The sequence below is a fragment of the Octopus bimaculoides genome, chromosome 9 (assembly GCF_046866305.1).
Source record: "Octopus bimaculoides isolate indiv1 chromosome 9, ASM4686630v1, whole genome shotgun sequence".
Taxonomy (NCBI): Eukaryota; Metazoa; Mollusca; class Cephalopoda; order Octopoda; family Octopodidae; genus Octopus; species Octopus bimaculoides.
The window spans coordinates 36,640,346-36,662,705 of record NC_142936.1 but is presented as its reverse complement, the minus strand read 5'-3'; the positions used below and the strand labels follow the sequence as shown (position 1 = coordinate 36,662,705).

Sequence of the window (22,360 nt, the reverse complement as noted above, 5' to 3'; positions counted from 1 at the left end):
GTTATCCCCCTTACAAGCGTATCTCTCCGGAGCTGGAGTTTATCATCTAACCTCTATTTTTATCCCGATTATTTCATTCCAATCAAATAAATAATAAAATTTAATTTCTAGATAAACATTTCTAATTGCTTCCCAACTATATGGTTCCAGTACAGTCTACTATAGCCCCGGGATGACCAAAGCCTTGTGGGTGTATCTGGTAAACTGAAAATGAAAGAAAACCGTCACACACGTATGTATGTATGTATGCGCGCGCGTGTTTGTGTCTTTACTCCACTACCGATTGACTACTAGTGCTGGTTTGTTTACGTCTCCGTAACTTAGTAAAAAGAGGCCGATCCAATAAGTACGATACTTAAATTGAAAATAAGTACTGGGGGCGATTTGTTCGACTAAACCCTTCAAGGTGGTGCCTTAGCATGACCGCAGTCCAAAGACTGAAATATGTAAAATATAAAAGTAAGAACGTTAGCAACAAGCTAAGAAAGTACTAAATTTCATCTATGAAAATAGAGTAAGAAAATGATTGCCTCCCTTGTTGTCACTCTTTGTCGTCATTCTCCCCCTGCGGAGTTCCTCCTGCATTTAACTGGGTTTACTCTCGTCGTCTGCACAAAGTGAAAGTAGACAGTCCCTTACCTTATAATCTCCAAGGTGAGTGGTGAATTATTTGTTCGTTCGCAACACTTGTTTAATATAATCTTTCTTTTTATTTTAGTTTTCATCAAAGTAGCTTTTGTTCTGAATATCATTTCCTTTGGATACAAATACTAAAATGGAATTGATTTATTCATGCTCACGATCGGCTTAGAACAACTTTATGCTTTAAATACAACCCTGGTATCCTCTCGGCCCTCTTACTGATTGATATTAATTTGTATGTATTGGGTGTGAAATGTATAATAATCCTTTGATCAAGCTCTGCAGTTATATGAAGTATCAATTGGTTTCGAATGTTATTTAGCATTGAACGCCCACAAGAAGTATATTTTAATATAATTAAATTGTTTGCTTTCAATAAAGGCAACAAGAGAAATACAAATGTAAAACATTTTATTTATTTATTTATTTTAAAAACTGTCGCCTGGGGAAATATACGAAACATTATTGAAATTGATATTGGTGATCAATTAAAAAAAAAAAGGAATAAAATTATGTCGTTAGATTATTGATAATTTATGTATTTCGAATTTTCCAGGTGTTTTATGGTGATCTGTGATATTATTGACTTTTATTTTTATAATCAGTATGAACTACAGATTACAGCACCTAATAATACCATATATATATATATATATATATATATATATATATATATATATATATATATATATATATACACACATATATATCATATATACTGTCTTGTTCTCACTGTCCTGTTCTTGTTAACACTTTCACCCTCCGCAAAAAATCCCAAATTTTATTTAATTTGCTTTGCGGGAAGTACTGTTTCAACAAAGTCGAGTATTGTCCTTGCCTTCGAACGCGGAGTAGATGGAACAGGGACAACTGACAAAGGGGTATACTCTTTATGTTGCATGTCCCGTTTCTCTGTTTGTTTGGTTTTTTTTTTCGTTGTTCGAAAAAAAGTTAATTTTCTATGTTTACGTTTTTGTTTTCATTTCTCATTGTGTTTAACGTTTTTTTTATGCTTTGTACCCATATATGCATGTATGTATACATACGGATGTAGGTATGTACATATATGTATGGATATATGCATATATTTATATATTATATATATATATATATATATATATATATATATATATATATATATATATATAGGCATACCTTAAGTCGGTAATTCATTCTAAGACACGCGACTTAACCCGTAAAATGATGTAACACGAAAAAACAAAGAGAATATTATTTGTATTTCTTAAAAGAAATCAAGTTGAGAAAGACGTAATGCGAAACGTCGTAAGCTGAATGAATGTGTGTATGTGTGCGTATGTCTGTGTGTATACACACATAGATATATACGTACAAACATACATACACACACACATATATACTGGCAGTGATTGACGTACATCAGTGCACCTTTGAGTTGGCTTTGGTATTACTAGATTCCAGTTCTAATGTATTCCCCTGTATCATTAATTTCTTCAATATTATCATCATATTGATAGTAATAATTTATTCTTGTTGTTATTAATACTCTTGTATGAATGAATGTATATTTGTATGTGTGTATGTGCGCGTCTCTTTGAGTTTCATTAAATGCGCGGGCGGGCATATTTGTGGAGGTATCTTTCAGCTGTACCATGAGGAACCCGGCATTAAGGGCAAAAAAAAAATGTAGTGTCCTCTTTTCTTGTGACGCAAGAATGAACTTGCTTTGTTTTTTTTATTAATCCTATTCTCAACATAATTAACAATTTAAATATCATTTCATAGAATACCTGGATATATTGACATAAAGGCGGCGAGCTGCTAGAATCGTTAGCACATCGGGCAAAATGCTTTGCGGCATGCCGCCTGTCTCTACGTTCAGAGCTCAAATTCCACCGAGATCGACATTGTCTTTCATGCTTTCGTGGTCGATAAAATAGGTACGAGTTGAGCACTGGGGTTGATGTAATCGACTTTCCCTTTCCCTCGAACTTGCTGGTCTTGTACCAAAATTTGTGCAAGACGCTTAGCGACAATTCCTCTATCTCTACGTTCTGAGTTCAAATTTGATAAAATAAGTACCACCTCGCTGAGCACTGGGGGTCGATTTAATCGACTTGTCTCCACCCCAAAACTACTAACCTTGTGCCAAAACTTGAAACCAGTATAGGCCTATACTGACATTGTAAACATCGTTTCAAGGGTAGAACACCTGGGCGTAATATGGATGTTTAAAATACCTTTTATCTTTTACTTGTTTCATCATTGGACTGTGGCCATGCTGGGGCCCTACCTTGAAATACTTATATTTATTTTAAGTTTGGTATTTAAAAATAACAATAATAAGGCTATTGGTTTCTTTTACTGAACGGCTAGATTTCAGGGTTGTAAACAATCCAACACATAATGATGATGATGATGACGACGACGTTGATGATGATTTCAAATTTTGGCACAGCTGGTACTTAATTTACCGATTCCGAAGGGATGAAAGACAAAGTCGACCTCGGAGGAATTTGTAAGCATGGAAGAAATTTGCTAAGCATTTTGTATGGCGTGTTAATGATTCTGCTAGCTCACCACTTAAATAATGATGATGATGATGATGATGAATGCCCAGATACAATACCCGGCACTGTCTTTCATAGCTTCTGATCTTAACTGATTGGAAGTGTTATCAAGTACATGCTTTGTTTTGGTATAAAAGATGGATTATAGCAAATATTTTGCTCAATACCACAGATTTCCTTGTCAGTTGTTTGACCTTAACCAGTTCAGCATGTCCCCTTAGTAGCTGACGATATGTGCATCTCTGAAGTAGTGGGGGAGCATCACAGCCATGTGTTGAGAGGAATTCTTTGGGGTTTGAATAATTCACCACTGGAAACATGGGTGTTTCGTTCAACATCCTTAAACAACCTTTATTCAGGGACCTTTTGAGCTGGATGGGTTACTCAACCTGAAGAAAATTCTAACTGGGTCCCACCTGCAACGTCATGCACTGTTGATTTTGATATGAAATCACCATGTCGTGCACATACAGTTGTGATGCTGTGCTGGTGTACCCTTATCAGACAAGGAGTTATGATGGTTATATTGGGCTTCGTATATTTGTACCCCAGTGTCACTTTGATGGCACGTGCTGCGCTCTCACTCAATAATAATAATAATAATAATAATAATAATAATAATAATAATGTTTTAGTATTATTATCTAATGGTATGCACAAATGTATTACTTTTGGAATCAGTGTCCTTGATATCAAGTCACAACTAATTTCTGTTTCTGTTCCTCATAGAACAAATTTCTGTATTAATGAAATTCTTGTAGCTACTCTCATCTCAAGAAGGAACCCACCAAGTCTGTTGGTAATGGTACCAATGGCACCAACAACAGAAACCCTCCACAGTCTTTGTATTTCCCTTACTGAGTCTTGGTGTTTTCCTATTTTTTCCTTATCTTTGTTGTTGTTGTTGTTGTTGTTAAGGCGGTGAGCTGGCAGAATTGTTAGTATGGTAGGTGAAATGCTTAGCTGTATTTCGTCTGCTGCTATGTTCTGGGTTCAAATTCTGCTGAGGTTGACTTTGCCTTTCATTTTTTCAGGGTCGATAAATTAAGTACCAATCAAATACTGAGGTCAATGTGATCAACTATTTTCCCTCCCCACCAAATGTCAGGCCTTGTGCCTATAGAAGAAAGGATTATTACTATTGTTATTGTTATTATTATTATTAAGGTGGTGAGCTGGCAGAATCGTTAGCACGCCGGGCAAAATGCTTTTGTCTGCCTTTATGCTCTGAGTTCAAATTCCACCAATGTTGACTTTGCTTTTATCTTTTCAGGGTTGATAAAATAAGCACCAGTTGAGCACTAGGTTTTATGTAATTGACTTACCCCTTATCCGGAACTTGCTGGCCTTGTGCCAAAATTTGAAATCATTATTATTATCATTATTTAGGCAGTGAGCCACAGAATCAACAACAACAACAACAATAATAATAATAATAATAATAATAATAACGAGCACTCAGAGAGCGCAAACCTCCACCAAGGCTACACCAACATCCTCTCAATGATTAGCGAGAGATAATTTTTAAAATGAGAATATCTGAAATAAACTTGACTGTTCTCACAAATGAGAATACTAAAAATGAACCTGACTGCTCTTATAAATTAAGTAAAAAAAAAGGGAAAAATAATCCAGAATCCTTGTCTGGTACCAGATCGATCCCAAAATCTAATCAGTTTGTGCCAGTCACAAGGCCAGATGTCCCTAAAAGTTTCATCCGAATCCATCCAACAGTTCTTGAGATATCTTGTCCACGGACAAACAAACATACATGACAGAAAACAATAGGAAATGCTTAGTGGCATTTCGTTCATCTTTACATTCAGAGTTTAAGTTCCATTGAGGTCGACTTTGCCTTTCATCCTTTTGGGGTTGATAAAGTAAGTATCAGTGAAACACTTGGGGTCAATGTACTTGACTATACCTCTCCCATCAAATTTCGGGCCTTGTGTCTATAGTAGAAAGGATTATTATTATTATTATAATTAGGGAGAGGATGGTGAGCTGGCAAAATTATTAGCACATCAGACAAAATAATTAGTAGCATTTATTCCAGCTTTTTATGCTCTGAATTCAAACCCTGCTGAGATTGACTTTACTTTTCATTCTTTCATGGTCAGTAAAATAAATTATCAGTCAAGTACTGAAAGCGATGGAATAGACTTTCCCCCTTCCTCCTCTCCTCAAAATTTATGGCCTTATGTCAAAATTAGAAAGAATTATTGTAATTAGAAAAGAATCATTAGAAAATCAGATAAAATACCTTGCTATCTTTGTTCCAGCTTCATACATTCTGAGTTCAAATGTCACTGAGATCCACTCTGCCTTTCATCCCTCCAAGGTTGATAAAATAAAGTACCTGATAATTTTGAGTGTCAATGTAATTCACTACTTCTCAAAATATTGCGTTATTAGAAACAATTATTGTTGTTATATTGAATAAGTCCCATTCAAGTTAAATATTACAATGTGTCTATGAACACTGATGGCAATTTCTTATTGCTGCATAGAATATAATCTACTCAGGAAGATATGGGATGAATAGTGAAAGACTATCTCATAATTTTCAGCCTCTTGGAATAGATGACAAAAGACTAAGGTGACTGGCAATATGCAGTGCTCAAGAGGACCACTTACCTTAGTGCAACTGAGGTTCTGGAAGCATAGTTGGGCCCCTAACCCTACTTTTCTCATCATGCCTTTCCCATCATCCCTCTATCACTGTCACTGGTCCTGTCATCACTAGCCTAACTACTATAGTATTCTGTTGTACTTAAATGAGAGCCAAACTACATGTTTCATCATTCTATTCTGTACTACCAGTTAGCTCTTCCACAACTTGGAATCATTTCATTTGACATCCATCTTTTATTCTTGGTATTGTCCCTCTCTGCTTGCATTTTACATTGATCTCTCATCTAAGTTATCAATTATTTCTCTTCTTCTCCCCTGAAGCACTTCCTGTTGACTCATCTCAATCATCAAATATCCCTCACTCTCCCTACACACTCCTGCAGCCTACCTGTCATCTTCCTTTTAATCATCCATCTTTTGTCTACTGCACTCTCATTATTCTACTCCTCAATGGAGCAGTGAGCTGGCAAAATCGTTAGCATGCTTGACAAAATGCTTAGCTGTATTTCACCCATTGCTACATTCTAAGTTCAAATTCTGCTGAGGTTGACATTGCCTTTCATCCTTTTGAAGTTGATAAATTAAGTACCAGTGAAACATTAGGGTCGATGTAATCGACTAGTCCCCTCCCTGAAAATTTCAGACCTTGTCTCTATAGTAAAAAGAATTATTCTACTTCTCATTACTTTCCTGCACTGACCTACTTTCTCCAACCATCTCCCTAACTCATATTTATCACTTACCAACCCTCTGCCCTCGTTCACCATAAATTACATTCACCCTCCCCACCTTTATTTAATCTCTGACCATTGCTTCTGAATAGGATTTGGGGTGAGTTGTCTTGCCCTGCTATGACTTTCAGGTATTTTAATTCCCAACACTTTGAGAGAGTCATCCCCACCACACTAAACTACAGCCTACCAGTGAACAAGCAGAACACATACATTGACTATATCTGGTCATGTGGTAAGATGCTTGTTTCCTAACCATATGGTTCTGAGGTTCAGTCCCACTACATGGCACCTTATGCAAGTGTCTTCTACTATAGCCTTGTGTCGACCAAAGTCTTGTGAGTGGATTTGGTAGACGGAAACTAAAAGAATTTCTTATATACATACATACATACATACATACATACATACATACATACATACATACATACATATATATATATATATATATATATATATATATATATTTATATAAGGGCATTACTATACATAAATGCCTCACGCTAAGAGGGACTCTAAAGTCAAACTACCATAATAAACACATTTTTACCGAACGCGAGGGAATGCAACTCTCAAGCCTGGCTCTCTAAAAACAGACTAAACGGTAAATCATGATTTTGTAATTTCGTAATTACGAAATCATGATTTACCGTTTAGTCTGTTTTTACGGGACTAGCTTTGAGAGTTGCATTCCCTCGCGTTCGGTAAAAATGTGTTTATTATGGTAGTTTGACTTTAGAATCCCTCTTAGCATGAGGCATCTATGTATAGTAATGCTCTTATATAAATAAATATATTTATAGGGAATAAATGATGGAACTTTCCCTTATGAGGTTTTTTCACGCTAACTACTCGATAAATTCTTATAAAGATTTTATCCTATACTTGAATTGTATATATATATATATATATATATATATATATATATATATATATGTCTGTGTGTCTTTCTGTCTGTTTGTCTCCACACCATCGCTTGACAAATGGTGTTGGTGTGTTTACGCCCACATAACTTGAAAGTTCAGCAAAAGAGACCAATAGAATAATTACCAGGCTTAAAAAGAAGTACTGGAGTATATTCGTTCAACTAAAATTCTTCAAGGGGTGCACTAGCATGGTCTCACTCTAATGACAGAAACAAGTAAAAGATAAAAGATAATATATGTGTGTGTGTGTGTTTATACATATATATGTGTTTGTATGCATGTATATAGGTATGTATGTATCTATATATAATATAATTTTTTATGTGTGAATATGTGTGTGCATGTGTTGATATATGTATGTATATAAATATATATATAAATATATATATATATATACACATACATACATACATACATACATACATATCTACATATATAAATATATTTTTATATATGACGTTCACCACTAACGTGGACATTCAATGTGCTAGAAATAGATCACATCTTGTGTCTAATAAGACCTAAATTGTTCTCAACATGAAATATAGCGTGATACCAAAACGTAAGCGGGCAAGACATTTAAAATCACCGAAAAAATTATTATTAAACAGGGACCGGTTTCAAAATTTAACAATCTTACCGACTGTCTATTTCTCTTCAGCCTGATTTGTAATGCAGCCATAATCATCAGAACCCCATACAGATATACTATCACACACACACACACATACACACATATATATATATATATATATATATATATATATATATATATGGTGGTTGTCTACTCCTTAAACAGAGTTTGACCACCTCCTGCACCTACACCTTAGCCCTTTCATGGCGTCTGATGTGGCTTTTTAAACCAGACAGTGTTTTGAAAAAACACCCACACAGATTGCACCTCTGATTTGCACTACCAATACCTGCAAGTAAGTTCTGCTCATTGTGGATCCTAACATGTCTTTTAAGACCCCCATTGGATTTGCAAACCCTCTGGCACACACCACATTCAAACGTGTGCACAGACATATAATCAGAATAGCTGGGTGAGGTTTGTTTTCCATGGGTTCGCAGGTGAGATTTGAGGCCAGCCAAGGACAGACATGGTCTGTCACAGACTGTGCACACAAAAAGGTCCTTGTCATTCACCTTCTCAGTCTTCACCTTTTTCCTTAAATGTCTCTTGAGCCCTGCTTGCATCATCCTGGCCTCTTCAAATGCTTTCACTCCACTCCACACCCTTGTTCGCCATCCAACTCGATCTGAAGCGAGGACTTCTATATCTTTTGGAGCCATTCCAATTGACTTCATAGCAGTCCTTATGCCATCCTTAAACCTTTTTTTAGGTTTATGCCGATAACGTTTCCCCTCTGCAAGCTCACCATAAAACAGCTGTTTCGGCATGCGTTCATCTGCCATTCGAACAATATGGCCACACCATCTCAATTGGTTCCTCAAAATCATGGCTTTAATTGAGGGGATGCCTGCAGATGCAAGGATATCTGTGTTTGGAGTAAAAGAATTCCATTTAATTCTTAAAATATGACGAAGGCATTTTTGGTGGAATTTTTCTAACATTTTAAAATGCCTTTCATAACAGGTCCAAGTTTCACAGGAATACAATAGGGATGTTAAGACAAATGATTTGTAAAGAGCCAGCTTTGTATTGTTATTTATATGTCGCTGGCGCCAGACGCGTGACTCCAAGCCACCAAATGCTTTTGCTGCCCTTTGAATTCGCAGGTGTATTTCCGTATCAAGATTTCCATCATCTTGAACAGAGCTTCCCAGGTAGACAAATGAATTGACAACCTCAAGTAACTTTCCCTTAACAAAAATTTTAGGGAGGTTACAAACAGCACCATACGCAGGTTGATACATCACAACTGTTTTTTTCAGATTGATGGTCAGGCCAAAATCATCACAAGCTGCATCAAATGCAGATACAAGGGATTGCAGACCCGATTCAGAATGACTAACCAGATCGCAATCGTCAGCATACAAAAGTTCCCTAATAAGTGAAGTAAAAACCTTCGTTTTAAACTTCAGTCGGGTCAAATTAAAAACATTCCCCGTTGTTCGATATTTTATGTAGATACCCTTCTCAGAGTTTTGAAAGGAATGTGACACCACAACGGCAAAGTATATTGCAAAGAGGGTGGGTGCATCAAGGTCTCCCTGCTTTACTCCATTTTCCACAGCAAAAGATTCAGAAAGCCTACCACCAAAATTAACCCTAGCTCTCATATCCTGATGCAAAGCCTTGACCATGTTTATAAACTTTTCTGGGCAACCAATTTTCCCCAGAATTAGCCACAGAGCACTTCGATTAACAGTATCGAATGCTTTGCTCAAATCAACAAAGCAATGGTACAGAGCAAGATTCTGTTCAATGCACTTCTCCTGTAATTGTCTGACAGTAAAGATACAATCAGCTGTGCCCCTGGAGGAACGAAAACCACACTGAGACTCAGACACCATACTTGGAACTATAAAGGTATTTAAACGTTCTAACAAAATGCGGGCGAGCACCTTTCCAACCACAGACAAAAGGGAAATCCCACGAAAATTACCACACAGATCCTTTGGCCCCGATTTATATAAGGAGACAAGAATGGCATCAATCCAGTCTTGAGGCACTTTCTCACTTCTCCAACAGTGACAAATTAAAATATTTAAGAGTTCCATCATTTTGTCACCCCCATATTTCAAGACTTCTGCACAGATTCCATCAGATCCTGGAGACTTGTTGTTATTCAGCTTATTCATAGCTAAATAAATGTCATTTAGAGTTGGTTCAGATGCCATCTCTTCTATAACTGGAAGGTGTTCAATTTTTTCTATCGTCCTCATATTAACGGATGATGGTCTATTCAAAAGTGCAGAGAAATGTTCTACCCAACGCTTATGAATAGAAGCGGTGTCAGTCAGAAGAAAACATCCATCTTCTGTTCTCACTGGAGCTACTGAAGAAGATTTTGGACCATATACCTCCCTAACATAAGAATACAAACAACTGGCATCATTTCTATCAGCTGCTTCTTGTGCCCCTTTTGCCCTATCATTCCACCATTCCTGTTTAATTTTCCTTAGAGCAGTTTGCACCCTCCTTTTCAGCTTTCTGTAAGTTTCATTTGAGTTGGGATTCAATGACTGAGAGAGCAGTGTATTGCCTAAGTTTTGTTTTTCTAAAAGTAGATCATGAATTTCTGCTGATCTATCTGAGAACCAATCTCTGGATTTATGAGATTTAAATCCCACTGACGAACTTGCAGCCTGAAATACTTTTGTTTTGAAATCTTCCCATAAATTGTTTGGGTCAAGATTAATACTTTCTATAGCGTCGTGGAATCTTTGCAAGTTGCTTGATAATTTAAAGTTTGCAACGTTTAACTTTTTGGGTATCTTAGGACCAGACTGTCGGTTTTTAGGTTTTATCGAAAAATCTATTTTGCCACGCAGTAGATGATGGTCAATCCAGCTCTCTGCCCCTCTCATGACCCGAACGCTAGAAACGTCTTTCATATCACATTTCCTAATCAAAATATAATCTATGAGATGCCAGTGCTTAGATCTTGGGTGCATCCAGGTGGCTTTATATTTATTTTTCTGCTTAAACAGAGTGTTGGTGACAACCAGATCATTCTCAGTACAAAACGTCAAAAGAGCTACTCCATTTCTATTGCATTTTCCAATCCCATGTCGACCTAAAACAGGCCATGAAACATAGTCCCTTCCAACTCTTGCATTGAAATCTCCCAAAATGACCAGCTTGTCAGAAATTGGTACTTTCCTCAATAATCTTGCTAGATTGTCATAAAACTGTCCCACAGTTTCCTCAGAATGGGACATTGTTGGTGCATAAATACTGACAACGGTAAGAAACCTACCTTTTGTCAGTTTGATACGGCATGACATGATCCGGTCAGATATACCACTTGGAAGCTCTGCAATGGAGGACACTAATGTATTCTTGAGAGCAAACCCAACACCAGATTCTCTACGCTGACCCTTAGGTAGGCCTTTCCAGAAGATAGTATATCCATAAGCAGATTCCATTACTTGACCCTCACCAGAGAGACGAGTTTCAGAGAGAGCAACTATATCAAGGGAATATTTCTTTAGCTCACATGCAATAAGTGCAGTACGCCTTTCTGGCCTCTTCGTGAAATTATCATCAAGAAGTGTGCGCACATTCCAACAGCCAAAATTCAAACGATGTTTATTTTTACTTTTTCTTGAGGACTGTTTGACCACAGTGGCACAATGACGACCTAGTCCAGCCTGTGATACACTGGGACACCTGCCGGGCCAGACCTGTTCCCCTGATGTTCCCAAGCCTTTTTTGCCATTTACTGAATTTGTTTCAGACATTTTAAAATAAGTTACAGGTGCATTTTTAGGTTTCTGCCAACCAACCAATTGAATGATTTTACTAAGATTTGGAGTACAGGAAGTACCTGTGCAGATGAATAATTTTTAGTATGTGTAGCTTGCACTGCACTACCCCCACTTATTAGCCCAAGAAGACTTTCACCGGTGTGACAAGAGAATTGACAAAACCAGGAATTTCCAAGGCCTCAGGTTTTATTTCGGAGATTTCCTTCTCCTATGTAGATTACCAACCAATGTTAAAGAGCTTCTACCTGCCCATGAGGTAAGCCGTCCCATTCCAGACACCTAACCGACACTCAGACACTCTGTAAAGTGAACAAATATCACTCCGGTAACCGATGTGGAGCAGCTCATCAAAAAAAATATATATATATATATATATATATAAAAATAAAAAATAAATAAATAAAATAAATAAATAAATAAAAAAATATATATATATAAATAAAATATAAAAGATAAAAAATAGTATATATATAAAATTAAAATTATTCATATATACATATTTACAGACATTCACACACATATACACACCCATACATATATATATATATATACATATTTACAGACATTTTGTTGGATGGTCGTTGACTGTTCAGGAGTTCATCCGCCCTTTGACAGGTCTTATTTTTCGTCCTGTAGGGTGTTCAACAACACCCTCCTCACCAAGCAAGCCTGGTGGGGTTGCCAGTTTAGTCGCCGACGACCCGACCATGCAACAGGTTGTACTGGATTACATGTTACCAGTAGCACTGAAGAGCGACCTGACATATATGTATATACATACATACATACATACATACATACATACATATATATATATATATATATATATATATATATATATATATATATATATATATATATAAAACAAATAGTAAATGAGTATATGCATATATACGTACAGGTATGTGCATACCGACATCCACCTGTATGTATAGGTGCATATGTGGGTACAGGACATTGCAAACAAAACGTAGACGAGAAAACACACAAGCCACATAGAGAACATTCTTCTTCATCAGCTACCCCTGTTTTAACACCGGCGTACACACACAGAGGCATATATACATATATATACATATATACATATATATATATATATATGTATATATAATTTATTAATGAGGGTAGAAATTGATATTAATCAATTAAAACCAGTGGTCTAGTAGATGATTCGGCATCTATTTCTAGCATATAGGAGTCCACTTTTGCTGGTCATTCCTCTTATTTTTGTATATATGTATATATATGTATGTATATATATATGTATGAATATGTGTATACATATACCTTTTCACACACACACATACATGTGTGTGTGTGTGTTTGTGTGTGTGTGTGTAAAGAGACAGAAAGTAGGGATGCTTCTCTAAGGAAATCTTTATAAATATTTCTAATAAAAATATATTATGCCAACAAATATATTTATTATGAAACTAAACTATTTTTGCAGAAATGAAAATAATATATTCGTGTTTAATTTCTTGTCTACAAACCTATTTTGTTAAACTATAAACACTTATTCATTTCAATATTGGTTTGTATCAATGTCTCAATGGGATGTTATTTCAAAATGTAAAATTGAATTAGCTTATGTGTACTGTTAATAATATTCAATCATGAAAGAATGATGCTGTGAAAAGTTCGTCATACATTCTTAGAATGGTAATAAAAGCTAAAGATAAAAATAGACCTTTTGTAATCACAACATTTCAATGGAAGTGTAACAATTATTGATCTTTATTCAACCAGGAGTTTCGAGCATCTTAGAGAAAACTAACAGTGCTGATGTTGGTGCCATAAAATATTCTGAAACTGTATAAGTAGCTTGCCATTGATAAAGTGCAGCACATCTGATGCTGTTGATTGATTTTTTAAATTTTGTCTGAGTAAATATTACATGAGGTTATTGTTAGCCTTTTCCTTGTAAGTATATAATACATGAAGACAGACAAACAGGTAGATGGATAGACAAGTAGAGACATACATATGTACGTACGTACATACATACATACATACATACATACATATATATATATGTACATACATGCATAGAATGTAGATAAGATTATAACCCAAAATGTTTCTTCATGATGCACATTTGTGAATTTCTTCTAGTAATTGTATATATGTAGATGTTTTATTTTAAATGAAAAAAAAAGGTACAAGTTGAAAGTTCTTGTCAAGTTTGTTTTAAGAATACAGACTGATCACTTTTTAATATCTGTCTGTCTGTCGCTCTGTTTATCTATCTATATATGTGTCTGCCTGTCTGTCTATTTATCTGTCTTTCTATCTATCTATCTATCTATCTATCTATCTACTATATATATATATATATATATATATATATATATATATATATATATATCCCTCTCTCCCATCAACGGAACAGCCTGCTCATGAAATTAACGTGCAAGTGGCTGAGCACTCCACAGACACGTTTACCCTTAACGTAGTTCTTGGGGAGATTCAGTGTGACATAGTGTGACAAGGCTGGCCCTTTGAATTACAGGCACAACAGAAACAGGAAGTAAGAGTGAGAGAAAGTTGTGGTGAAAGAGTACAGCAGGGTTCGCCACCATCTCCTGCCAGAGCCTCGTGGAGCTTTAGGTGTTTTCGCTCAATAAACACTCACAATGCCCGGTCTGGGAATCAAAACCACGATCCTATGACCGCGAGTCTGCTGCCCTAACCACTGGGCCATTCTGCCTCCACACACATATATATATATATGTAATAATAATATTAGGGATAAAAATCCAAAATTACAGGTAAAAACTCAATTAAAATCAATTTATTAAAAATTAAAATTAAATTAAGTTTCACAGTATTAAATATTAATATATGTATATAGTTTTAGGGAAAAGAACCAAGGTTCATGAAATCATCGATGAAAATCCACTGTCACATATAGAAAAATTAATAAGTAAAAGCACAAAAAATAAGTATAATATAATACAAAGTAAATATCATTAGATAAAGATAATATTATCTTTATCTTATGATATTTACTTTGTATTATATTATACTTATTTTTTGTACTTTTACTTATTAATTTTTCTATATGTGACAGTGGATTTTCATCGATGAGTTCATGAACCTTGGTTCTTTTCCCTAAAACTATATATATATAATAACAATATTTATAATAACAATATTTATAATAATTAAGAGATTTTAATTGATTTAATCTTATGTATAATTTTAGATGCCATTCTCCATCTTTCTCAGAGTATTTCTGTTGGTCAGGAACAGTCATAAAGGAAATGTTTACTCTTTACAGATGTCTGCTAAAGGGAAGATCAACGTTGAAAAGTGGGACCCCAATGCAGATGGAGAACTGAATGAAGTGAACTTGAGGAAAAAGTTGAAGAAGAAAGGTTGCAACTGTTTGACCTATGAATATCCACCGGGCACTGTGTTTTGTGACCACACCTATGGTCACTCCAAGAAGGATGCTATCCTTACCGGGCAATATGAAGTGTTCATGTATGGACAGAAGGCTGTTCTTCAACCTGGAGACATGATTGACATTCCTGCTAACACCATACATAACACGGCAGTTGTTGGGAATAAGTTTGTTCAGTTTTTTGATGCGAGTGTAATTTATTAAGCATGTTTAGATTCACTTGAGGTCAAACTATTTTATCTTCTTCTTTCACTTTCAACTCTAAAGAGCATTGATATTCACGTTCACAGCCATTTTCTTATATTAACTTTATTTCAACATGACAGTTTTCCTCTTTAATCTAACTACTCACTATTTCTATGAAGAAATTTCTCTATTTGCTGCACTCTTGAAATACTTTCAGGGGAAACTGGCCAAAGTTAATTTTTTTACATTTTGACTTACTTTCTGTCTTTGGTTTATCAAAGACTATTGGAAATAGATTATATTGTTTTTCTCTCTCCTTTTTTAAAATTTCCTCAGTTTAACAAGAATATTTGATAAATGGATCAACATAAAACTTTCTTTTTATATTATCAATTGATAGGGTATTTAAAAAAAAACATACTTTAACTGTGTTTTTTAAACATGCCAATCTATTTCTCTGATTTATTATAAACTGATATGTTGTATTAAAACTTTTGTTTTTTTTTGAGAAGAAATTTTCTTTTGGTTGGGTTGGAAAATATGTTACCTTTTATTAAATTATTAATTAATATTAAGGCAGCAAGCTGGCAGGATTGTCAGAACAGTGGACAAAATGCTTCTTGACAGGCATTTTTCGTAGCTCTTTACATTCTGAGTTCAAATCCTACCACAGTCAACTTTGCCTGTCATTCTTTTGGGGGTCAATAAAAAAAAAAGTACCAGTGAAGTACTGGGGTCAATTGTTTCAACTAATCCTCTCCACTCAAAATTGCTGGCTTTGTGCCAAAATTTGAAACCTTTAAATTATAAATTGATATGGTATGACTATGCATATTAGTTTATTATTTAATTTATATTCTTTCTATAAAGATAGTTTTCTTTTTATCAAAACATCTTAATTAGAAGGAATATTCATTCTTTTTGGTTTGTTGACACTTTTTTTGAGAAAACCAAGAAGGAAAAATTCAAGTTGTTTTTGTTTTTTTTCTTTCATATGTATTCTCTTTGTTGGAAGATTTAACCTAAGACAAAAGAAAAAAAAAACGGAAAAAGAACAAAAACTTCTCAGAACAATGTTCCTGTAGTTGTTTACTTTGACCATTTTTAATCATGGTATTTTTTCCCAAAATCCTATGGTAACATCATGCAAATAGACAAGTTACGTGATCCATGGTCAGATGTAAAATAAAACTGAGGCTTTCAAAAATGGTTCAACTTAAAAGAAAGGTTTCCTGACAGGAATAAAGAGTGAATAAAGACAGAGATTTATAAGTGATTAAAGATTACCCAAACAGTCCCTGTGATTTAAACTAAAGCATCATGACTGACTGCATATAGCACATTGTACACATATCACACATTGTGGGTGTTTCACATTATGCACATTATGTATGTATTACACAATATGTACACACTGCACATAGTTCACACATATTGTACATTAGGTATGGATGACATCTAGTTTTCATATATATAACATATTGCACACATATCGTATATTGTGCACATGTTGTACAATTTGTACATTGTGTTCATACTGTACACAATATTGCAAAAATAGTGCAAATACTGCACATAATACACATATGTATATTGCATATAGTTGGCATATTGTACAGTGTGTATATATTGCATGTAGTGCACATGGGAAAATATTAAACATTGAAAACAGTGCAGATATTTCGTCGTGTGAGTACAATGCACTTTATGCAGACATCATACATGTAGTGCACAGTTTGTGTATGTAAGGTACATTCTGTGCATGTAATACACATTCTGTGCATATAGTTCACATTCTGTGCATGTAGTGCATATTGCACTTAGTGCATATGTGTTAATACCACTATATGTCCTCACACTATTCTGGCACAATGGTCGTGAGGTTCACATGTTGGATTACTGACAACATACACAAGAATTTAAACCCTATGAATATTGTGTTACCTTTTTAGGAAGACACATTATTCTGTCTGCTTCATGTGGCCTTGCAGAAAACTAAGCACTGCTGATTCCACAGTTAAAAAGGTTTAGCTGTATAAAATGGTATCCCACTCTATATATGCATAATATTGTTCTGATAATATGCAAATAACTAAATGAGCAAACAGTGTCTCATCAACAACAGCAAAACAAATAAGAACAAGTTAATATCAAAATCTATTATATCAGACTGTCAAGAATATTTCAGATTTATATGAGTGTGTGTATATATATACATATATATAACATAGAAAAATCAAAGTACTAACCACTGTATTTATATTACTTGGGGTACTGTGTATACAGCAGAGACGAGAAAACCAAAAACCAAAATGAACAAAGCACACAGAGCTGTGCTTAATAGTGCAGTGAATATATGTAATAAAAATGAGTCTACTGAGTAATAATAATAAAAACAACAATAATGATATTAATAACGAGAATAATAATAACAATGTTGATGATGATGATAATAACAGCAAAGACGACGACAATAATCACAGGTTCCTTGGGGATTGATGAAAAAGAGATGCAGATGAGTATATGATATATATAATAAATATAATGCCACAATTTACATATATGCTCAAGGTACAGAAAACAGTACTGCTTAGGTACTGCATATATTGTACATGTGGTACGTTGTATTCAACATAACAAAAAAAGCACTGCACATACCCAAAGCCCACAGAGCTACACTCAGTCATGCAGTGAAAGAACATACTAAAACTGGACTATTGAATGATAACAATAATCATTATTATCACTATTGTATTAAATATTTAAATATATGATTAATACTTATAAGAGACTGTTCTTTCAATATCGCACCTTCAAATCTTTCGATTTTTATCAAAAACTATTTTTGAGAAGTATAACGTGGCAAAGAATTATCTGTCACTTTACTAGGTGATTGTCTGCTTGTGTGAAATGGTACCTTAATGCAAGTAATGAGAGAAAACTGATTTATAAGATGAAATAAAAGGGATTTCAGCATCATTATCAGTGTCTTGGAGTTTGAAGAATATGGGATGAAAAGTAGAGACAGAAACCACATAAATACATGCACATTTACACACACACATCTACATAAACATACATATGCACATACATGTATACCTATATACATACATACATACATACATATATGCAATCATGTCCGAATATATACACACATGCATGCACACTTATATACATATATATCTATATACGTACACATATATACACACATGCATGCACACATGAATACATACACACATACATGTATACATCGATACACCCAAGTGTACATCCAGCCATCCATCTCACCATTCATTCATCCATCCATCCACACACACACACACACACACACACACACATTATATACATCATCATCATCATCATCATCGTTTAACGTCCGCTTTCCATGCTAGCATGGGTTGGACGACTTGACTGAGGACTGGTGAAACCGGATGGCAACACCAATAATATTCTAGTGAATAATGCAAGAATGGATTGATGAAATGATAATATTGATGATGATGATGACAATGACGATGAAGATGATGGTGACGATTATGATGATGATGGTAGTGGTGATGATGATGATGATGATGATAATGATGATGATGAAAGAAGATAATGATATTGATGCTGAGCCAAAATCAAAAGTTGGGAGAGCATTTTATCTCCTACTGAAAATTCATTTCTTTCTCATACATAGTACCAATATGTATTCCCCCAAATTCTTTTTAGTGAAGAAGATCCTCAAAACTTTTGTTGGTTTGAACCAGTTTACCTTTTATTCTGGTTCCGGTTAGTTTGAACCAGTTACCCTTTTGTTCTGGTTCTGGTCAATTTAAACCAGTTTTGTTTTTATCCTGGTTCTTTTACACGGTTGTTATGTTTTTAAAGAAATAATTTATATGTATTGTTTTGTTTTCTTTTATAAAGTTGTAAGCTGTATTATCTAAATTATTCATTTGTCAAGCTCCCACCACAGTAACCCCCTAAAACAACGTATTTTTGTTCCTCCCTACTTTTGATCCAGGATCTCCCACCTTTGTTTTTGGAATTGAGATATCCAGATATACAGCAACAATTCTGCAACAGATATTGACCAAATGTTTGTTTGTTGTTGAGAGGCAGAAGCTGTCTTCCATGCATCACTCATTTACTCATTTTGAGCTAATGAGGGAACTGCTATGCTATGTGGGTGTTTGGCCTGCTAGAGTTAACAGTCAGATCTCCCTCAGATCATACTCTAACTATCTTTGGAAAGGGAAGGACACATCAACTAATGTAACTGTATATAGCCCTAAAAAACTGAGATGATCATAAATGAAATATTTTTTGATCACTAGTTGACCCGGGGTTAAATTACAATGACAACAACAAAAACAACAACAACAACTATTTACTCTGTTGTTAGTAGAGAAATTCAGCCCACATTTAACTTATTTAATTAGATTATTCAGTCACCCACCCATCCCCACCCCACCATAATAAGATATCTCCCCACCCTCTTCTATGACTACTACTAGTGCACCCACCCTCCTTCATGGTTCAATTCTCTTGTATTATGCATTTAATGGTTTAACTATGGTTCTACTGTGGTTCTCACTTTTACTAAACAATTTACATTTTATTATTGCAAATCTTTATAGAACTTTTTTGTTAAATGTTCTTTACTGATCTCAATCTACCTATTGTTCAATTTAAAATGAAATTAAAATCATGAAAAAAAAAAAAAAATTCAACAAACACGTCTTTGTTATTTTCTTAATTTTCATTTATATTGTGATTTCTATTTCTTTCTATTTATTTGTTGATGAGGATGACAAAGTGTTCAGGGAAAGTTGCAAGTTCAACTAAGAGCTCAAAATAATTCGAAAGACAACTGGAAGTTGTAGGAAGAAATACCATATTTTCAGGCTTACATTGATGTAGCATAAGGAGTAAGCCATGTACTGTAAACATTCAAACATCAATACTGTCTTCCCAAATTCTTCTGTATTTCACATGGAAATTTAGGTCTCCCAAAAGTCTCTGTTTATAAGTTGACATACCGCTTTTGACTGTAAATTTTGGTCTGAAAAATTCAACTTGTATGCTGTAAAATATGGTTTTTGTGATAGTCCTGCACAACATTGAGATGGGAGAGTTGTAGAGAGTGAATATTTGTAATAGGCCTGCACAACATAGAGATGAGAGAGCTGTAGAGAGAGAATATGTGTAACAGGCCTGCACAACATAAAGCTAGGAGAGTCATAGAGAGTAAATATTTAGGATATGCCTTCACAACCTACAGAGATGACCTTTTATTGAGTGTTTTCTTTTACAAGATCTCCTGCATTGATACAGATGTACAACCCAAGTGTTAGGTTCAGAGTTGGAAATCTGGTGCAAATGCAAGCAACAGAAAGGATCCATTAAAGGGAGCAAAGTGTCTCGTGGTGATCAAACCCAGAGCTATGTGATTAACCACTCAGCCCACCCCAACACACACTAGCAAAAACAACACAGACACAAGTACATACATACAGGCACACATATGCACATATATATATATATATATATATATATATATATATATATTATGTATGTAAGACACAAACACATACATATATACACATACACACATGTACACACACACACACATATATGTATGTATGTATACATATATATAAAACAAATAATAAATGAGTATATGCATATATACGTACAGGTATGTGCATACCTACGTCTACCTGTATATATAGGTGCATATATGGGTATCCAAGAAAGTTAGGGGTTGTGAATCCAACCCACCAAGGTTTAATATCTATCCAATATACTGCTGGAAGAATACCCAATTATTATTACACTAGTGTTTTTTCATTACAAGGCAATTACATTACCAAGTGCAATAAATGGGTGTGGGTAAAGAGTTATTTTACCATTAATTTATATAGCAATAAGAAAATGGAGGGGATTAATAGGTGGTATTCATCAACTTGCAGACATTGTATTGTGTCAATTGACTTGTTTTTTTGTTTACTAAAAGGACAATAATTTCGCTTTCGCTTGCCCCTATAAGTCTTCGCAAGCTGAGTTTCGTGTCCAATGAAGGAGACGACGTTGACATGGGTGCCAGTCGTCGAATTTAACTTGATTTCAATTTCATTTGTCTCAACAGGTCTTCGCAAGTGGAGTTTAGTATCCAATTTAACTCGATTTAGATTTCACTTGCCTCAACAGGTCTTCGCAAGTGGAGTTTAGTGTCCAATGAAGGAAGGTACGCATAAGTGGACTGGCTGAGGCCTTACATTTAGGTCTCACTTGGCTTGCTGGGTCTTCTCACGCACAGCATATTTCCAATTGGCAGAGTTTCTACAGCTGGATGCCCTTCCTAATGCCAACCACTCAGAGAGTGTAGTGGGTGCTTTTATGTGCCACCGGCACGAAGGCCAGTCAGGTGGTACTGGCAATGGCCACGCTCAAAATGGTGTATTTTATGTGCCACCCACACAAGAGCCAGCCTAGGGGCACTGGCAACGATCTCGTTCGAAAGTCCTTACACATGCCGCGGGCACAAGTGCCAGAAAGGCGAGACTGGGCACAGGTGCCAGAAAGGCAACGCTGGGCACAGGTGCCATCACGATTTCGCTTTCGCTTGCCCCAATAAGTCTTCGCAAGCTGAGTTTCGTGTCCAATGAAGGAGACGACGTTGGCGTGGGTGCCAGTCATCGAATTTAACTCGATTTCGATTTCAGTTGCCTCAACAGGTCTTCACGAGTGGAATTTAGTGTCCAATTTAACTCGATTTCGATTTCACTTGCCTCAACAGGTTTTCGTAAGTGGAGTTTAGTGTCCAATGAAAGAAGGTGCGCATAAGTGGACTGGCTGAGGCCTTACATTTAGGTCTCACTTGGCTTGCCGGGT

General features: G+C 35.3%; 1 protein-coding gene across 1 annotated transcript; it reads left to right on the top strand.

Moving 5' to 3' along the window:
* Positions 1-556: 556 nt before the first annotated feature.
* Positions 557-20,200, top strand: LOC106874405 (uncharacterized). The gene is made up of 2 exons (XM_089357443.1): positions 557-654; positions 15,167-20,200. Exon 2 carries the CDS (start codon positions 15,167-15,169, stop codon positions 15,494-15,496), a length of 330 nt encoding a protein of 109 aa, XP_089213569.1. The 5' UTR covers positions 557-654; the 3' UTR covers positions 15,497-20,200.
* The last annotated feature ends 2,160 nt before the right edge of the window (positions 20,201-22,360 follow it).